This window comes from Ixodes scapularis, unplaced genomic scaffold (assembly GCF_016920785.2).
Source record: "Ixodes scapularis isolate PalLabHiFi unplaced genomic scaffold, ASM1692078v2 PGA_scaffold0__279_contigs__length_252992795, whole genome shotgun sequence".
NCBI classification, from domain to species: domain Eukaryota; kingdom Metazoa; phylum Arthropoda; class Arachnida; order Ixodida; family Ixodidae; genus Ixodes; species Ixodes scapularis.
The window spans coordinates 84,564,323-84,570,643 of record NW_024609835.1 but is presented as its reverse complement, the minus strand read 5'-3'; the positions used below and the strand labels follow the sequence as shown (position 1 = coordinate 84,570,643).

At 42.1% G+C, this 6,321-nt stretch overlaps 1 protein-coding gene across 1 annotated transcript; it reads left to right on the top strand.

The window, feature by feature from the left end:
• The first annotated feature begins 781 nt into the window (after positions 1-781).
• Positions 782-3,061, top strand: LOC115330680. Its single transcript, XM_040218140.1, has one exon. It carries the CDS (start codon positions 782-784, stop codon positions 3,059-3,061), a length of 2,280 nt encoding a protein of 759 aa, XP_040074074.1.
• Positions 3,062-6,321: the final 3,260 nt, after the last annotated feature.

Genomic DNA, 6,321 nt, shown 5'->3' with positions numbered 1-6,321 from the left:
GTAACACGCACAGTCTGGAGCGCACTGCGTCTGTGGTCTAAGACAGGTTTTTCCTGTCTATACGTCCTTCTACACAAAAGTTGAATCTCATAATGCACACCTGTAGAGATTTCCACAAATTACCTGGCATGCTTTTAGTTGCACATTCAGTACAGTTTATTCATCTGTACATATAGACTGTTTTCTCTTTAGACACCATGTAAGGTAAGATGAAGCAAATGCTTGGCAGCTTGATTTTTACCTTCCGATTACCAATATATGCATCAACGGACTTCTTCTGTCTATCTGTGACATTGCATTTGCTGGGTTCTGTCCTTCGAGCCTCTACTGGCTTCGACCGACCCGTCGCCTTATAGTGTTATGAAGGTATCTAAATAAATGAAATAAAATGAAATGAAAAATTGTCAAATTTTTTTTAACTGGTTAGATGCTTGGGTTCTGAGTTGGGAAGGGTGGTCTTGAGCTGCTTACCATTTCTGCTATTGCCCCTTTTTGTTTGGCAAGTTTGTTGTTAGGTGTACCATACATAATAATGAATTTTATTTTGAATCTCTAATTAAAGCTGCCTCGGGAAACCTGTCGACGATGGCAAGCCTCGGCAATGGCAGCCTCCAGTGCAACAACCAGCCCAGCAGTTCTAGACGATGCACCAGATACTGTCCTCTCCTCAATGCTGGATGGTGCCCAAGCTCAACCATCAAGTCCTGCTTCATGCTGTGAGAGTGAGACGGAAGAACCGATTCACTGTTCCGACTCTGAAACTGACGATGATGTACTAGAGATGAACACTGAATCTGACGATGATGTACTAGAGATGAACACTGAATCTGACGATGATGTGCTAGAGATGAACTCTGATTCTGACAATGGTGCTGCAGAAAGTGATAGTTCAGCTGCTCCTGACAGTCCTAACATTGACGAGTCTGCACTTTTTGAAGGCAGCCCTTTCACTAACATTGAGGCTTGCCTCTTTTTGATGACAGTGTTTTTTAAGTGTGGACTAACAAGAGAATGCCTAGGTCAAATCCTGTTTGCTTTTGCAACACTTCTGCCATCATCTAACACCCTCCCGAGCACCACATTTATGTTCTTCAAGGTTCTGTCGCGCTTTCAAAGAGGCAGAGGAATGTGCAGCCACTTTTTCTGTAGTAAATGCAATGAATACCTAGAACAAAATGCCACACATTGTCCATGTTGTAATGAGCCGTGCCATAGCAAGGGCAGTTTCCTGCAGATGAAGTTGGCAGACACTTTGCGATCATTTCTAGAGGATGATAAAATATATAAATATTTCATTAAACCAACAAGTTCAGCCAGTGACAAGCCCATTGAAGATATTGTAGATGGTGCGATGTACCAGTCACAACCTGCTTGTTCTTCTAAATTTAATTTCTCTCTTTTTTGGAATACGGACGGTGTTCAGGTCTTCAAGAGTTCGGGAAAGTCTCTTTGGCCCTTACACTGCACTATTCCTGAGCTTCCACCTCTCATGCGTAAGAAGTTCCAAATTTTGACTTGTCTGTGGTTTGGTGTAAAGCCGGTAATGAATACATTCATGAAGCCTTTTTGCATGGAGCTTATGGAACTTGCCACTAGTGGACTTGCTTGGCGTCACCCAGAGACAGGCAAGACAATAATCTCTTACATTACAGCTCCTGTATCTTCGGTAGATGCAGTTGCGAGAGCAATGCTTCAGGGTATAAGACAGTTCAATGGTCTGTATGGTTGCTCCTTCTGTGAGCATCCTGGGAAATCCCTCTCGTTGCCAGGCAAAGGGCATGTCCATGTCTATCTGCCTGGTAGCACATACTCCCTCAGGAATGGCCATCGGATGCAACGGCAAGCTGCAGAGGCACTTGAGAATGGTCACCCGGTGAAGGGCGTCAAAGGTCCCACTGTTTTGAGCCTCATACCCGAATTCGACTGCGGTAGCGGATTTGTTGTCGACTACATGCATTGCGTTCTGCTCGGGGTGGTGAGAACATTCTTGCATTTATGGTTTGACTCTAAGTACCATGGAGAGTCATGGTACATGGGCCGTCAGGTAGAGGTGGTGGATAAGAAACTACTGGCCATTAAGCCACCGGACTATATCACCAGGACCCCACGTTCCTTGAAACACAGATGCTATTGGAAAGCAAGCGAACTGCGTGCGTGGCTTCTGTTCTACTCATTTCCTGCTCTGCACCAAAGCCTTCCGGATGTTTATTTTGATCATTTTGCCCTTCTGGTTGGCGCAGTTTACCTGTTGCTTTCTGAATCTGTCTCCGTAGAGGACATTGATATTTCGGAGAGGCTGTTGCTCAGATTCGTTTATGGTGTTAAAAATCTGTATGGAGAGCGGTTTTGCTCATTTAATGTTCACCAGCTCACACACATTGCTGACTCAGTAAGGAACTGGGGGCCACTTTGGTCCACTTCAGCATTTTTATTTGAGAATAGAAATGGGGAACTGATGCGCCTTGTGAAAGGGACACAAGCTGTGGAGAAACAGCTTGCGAGCTTGGTTGCAATAAGCAATGCCCTCAGTGTCATCCAAAATCGTGTTGGAGACCGCTTGCATGTTGACTTTGTGCTTAGCAAGCTAGAAAATTTACATTTCACGAGAGTATCATCTAATGGTATTGCCTTTCATGGCAGACCATGTCAGACAAGTGGAGCTGTGAGGACAGCTCTTGGTTCTTTCTTCTCCAACAGAGAGCACGTGTACGTTTACAAGAAAGTCACAATGGGCACAGAAACATTTTCTTCTGTGTTGTGCATTAATCAGAAGAGAAGAAACAATTTCACAGTCATGTATGTTGTTGAGAGAGAGAGAACTTTTGCATTAATTCAGTGCTTCGCAAAGTATGCTGGGCAAGTGTACATGGTTATTAACAAACTTCTGGAGTGTGGTGTGCAGTACAGGCCTGAGGGAACGGGATTTTCGATTCCACACATCATTGCTGTGAAGCAGAAAGACCATTTGGACGTAATTCCTGTTCCTCCTAAGATGACGAAATGTGTCAAGGTGTTGGATTTTGTGTGCATTTCTCCTAACTCTTATGAACTGAATTTGTAGTTAAAATAATGTCTCCTCAGTTCGAGACCTTTCTTGTCTCATCATTCATATCTCAACAGAGGCTGTTAATGCTATTTGTCAGAGCTAGTAAAATGTTTTTAGGTGTGATCAAATGGAAAACGTTTGTGTCACGTAGCCCGGTGCACGTGACACAAACGTTTTTTGGCAAATTGGGGGTTTTACGTCCCAAACCAACGAGGGGCATCTGGCATGCCCCAGCGGAGGACTGAGGATTAATTTAGACCACCTGGGGATCTTTTGACGTGCAACCAAAAGCTCGGTTACACTGTGCTTTCTCTGCAATAAGTCCTCGCTTGTCTGGTTTGTGTTGGACACCATAGACAACATGGCTGATGTGATATGATTAGGAATTTGTTTGAAGTGGGTGAGCGAGCTGTGATTTAGTTTCTAACAATTTGAGGGTGTAGATCAGTCGACATTCATCGCAGAATGCAGGCGATTTTTTGTTGACAAATCTGTATCGAAGGCAACAGTGACTGACTGGGTGTGTATGTTTCGGGTAGGATGTCAGGAAATGAAATATCTCTCTTGGCAGGCTTTTGTTAGGATTGTGCAGGATGCGTTAGCACAGAAAGGGTGGGAGGTTCTGCTTCATCCAGCTTACAGTCCTGACATATCACCACGTGACATTAATTTGTTCGATCCCTTATATAGACAGCTCAAAAGGGACGACAATTCCAATCTGATGCAGACATCATGGCTGTGGTGGCAAATTGTTTATGGAACAACCACAGTCCTTTTTTGCAGACTGTGTCCACTGCCTCCCCAGCTGCGGGATGTGTGTCTGCATGCATATAGAGACTTGATTTATGGGACGCCTGCTGCACTGTTACTACCTTATATATTGCTTTGTTTATTTCTACCCCACCTGCTAATGTACCTTTTCGTTTGTCTGAAATCATTCTAACAGATTTCATTGGGTCACACCTCTTACAACATATCATTTGTGCTGCGATGCACTTTGACTGCTTTGAAGACAAGCCGATTTGAGTCTTCTTATACTGAACTGTAATTGATTGCTGCATGTTTGCAAAACCACTTTTTTTTCATAGAAGTATGAATTGTTTGAAAAGTCAGTTGTGCCAGTGCTTGATATTGGACTTGAGATTGTCATGTATACACTTTAGTCCATTTTAGTATATCAATTTGTGTGTATGTCTTTCTATGTATTTTTTCCAATGTTTGAAAAAGTAAATGCATATCTTGGTATTTTCATATATTGCAGCCTTTCAGTACATTTATCTCGATATATACTTGTATTCTCAAGCGCTTTTTTGAGTGTCTATGTCCATCCCTACTTGTTGTGATTTTGTGTGTTTCTTGAAAGGGATATTAATTTTTTGAATGAATAAAATTGATAAGCTGTGAAACACCAGTATCTAGTTGTTTGAATGCCTTCAAAAATCATCCAGTTGTGCAGTTAAGACACGGTTTTTCTTTAAAATTTATTTAGCAGGAATGTTGCATGCAAATGTAATTCCAACTGTTAATGTTGGAAGAGTACCAAATTAACTTTTGATCGTTTTATTGGTGTGTTATGACATAAATAAGTTTCTTCCATCGCATTATTAGCTTTGTGGAGACACATTTCATGCGAGATTACTCACCAAAATTCTTGCAAAAAGTTGTATGTAATTAGGAGAAAATGCGGGTTAATTTGGGCGATAACCTTCATTTCTGATAAAACGAGGAGAAAATATTTGCAAAAATAAATCCGTAAGTAAGGCATTGAATCGTACCGTGTGTTGGGTACATATGCAAATGAGCACAAGCAAAAAGGAGTCTCCCGGGACTCATTTTTATTTGTCAAGAGCTTTTTTTTTTTTTTTCCTCGATCGATCAGCTCGTTTCAGTGAGTGCACATTAGCGATCCATTCTGCTGAAGTGGTTATAACTTTCGTGGTAATTAACATGCGGCGCTAGCGGCAGCGAAATGGATGTTAAGACCGTGTTGATCGGGTTATGAAAGAAACCGCGGGGAGATATATGCCGCACGTATGTGCCCCAACTGAAAGTCTGCTAATAAGTCGCTGAAGATCCATCTGATGAGTTTGTCTTCACATGTCCCATTCGCGGACACAATTAAAATGCATTGTTTAATTAACTCGCTTTCAGATCTTACTTCGTCATATCGTCACACGTCAAGCATATACAACCACATTTACTTTGACTTTCATTCTTCAAAATATGCAATTAATTGGTGCAAATTTTACCTGGAATAATTACTTCACTTTAAGGATGTTAACAATAGTTAACCAATTGCAGAACATGTCACTCTCATGCAATATAGATAAATCAACTGTCTTCACGAGTACGACTTTATACTACGCGGTCGATATCTGATATACAAACTAAACGGGGCCCATATATCATTATCAGGGATATTCTATTTTCTATGTCGTGAAAGGATCAGTATTTGACTTTACACGGCGATATGTGGACGCGTATTTACGCACTTATATGGCCCGATACGCCACTATCTGCGCACTGATATGGCACTATCTGGACGTATTTACGCACTTATATGGCCCTATACGGCAGTATCTGCGCACTGATATGACACTATCTGGCCGTATTTACGCACTTATATGGCCCTATACGGTGCTTATATCATCATATCTGGGCGTATATAAAATATATCGGGGCCATATCTGACATTTTCGTAAGGGAAGATTGGGCGTCAATATTTCAAAAATACTCCATCTTTTGTTTTCTTTAAACTCCTCTTGGCACTTTGGAGTGACTTGAACTAACCTGTGATGAACCTGAAAATACATATTACCTCCGAACGGGAAAAGCTACGACGAACCTTCACTCGGAGCAAGCCGACGTTTTCGTCATAGTGGCTCTGCCGCACAACACCAAACATTTTCAGCGTTAGTTATGGCATATATTTTATATTATTAAAATTCCTTTTTTCATAAGGGGGAAGTATTAGTGACCCGAAAAGGGACTTTGAGCTGGAATACCAATAATTAGCTTGCAATTCACACAAACAAAACGGCCCCACTCTGCAAATTCGCTAACTATGCACATCAGCTTAAAACTCAGTTGCGCGAGTGGCCATGTATGCACCCTGCCCCTGGGCATATAATGACTTCCACAAATGAGATGCCTGGATTCCTCTCACAGGTTTTACGGTGGTCCACTCAGCTTGCTTCACCCCACAAAACTCTCGAACCCGTTCCGCAGACAGGTGGAACATGGTGTCATTTGTTACTTTTTCACGTAGCACTCCC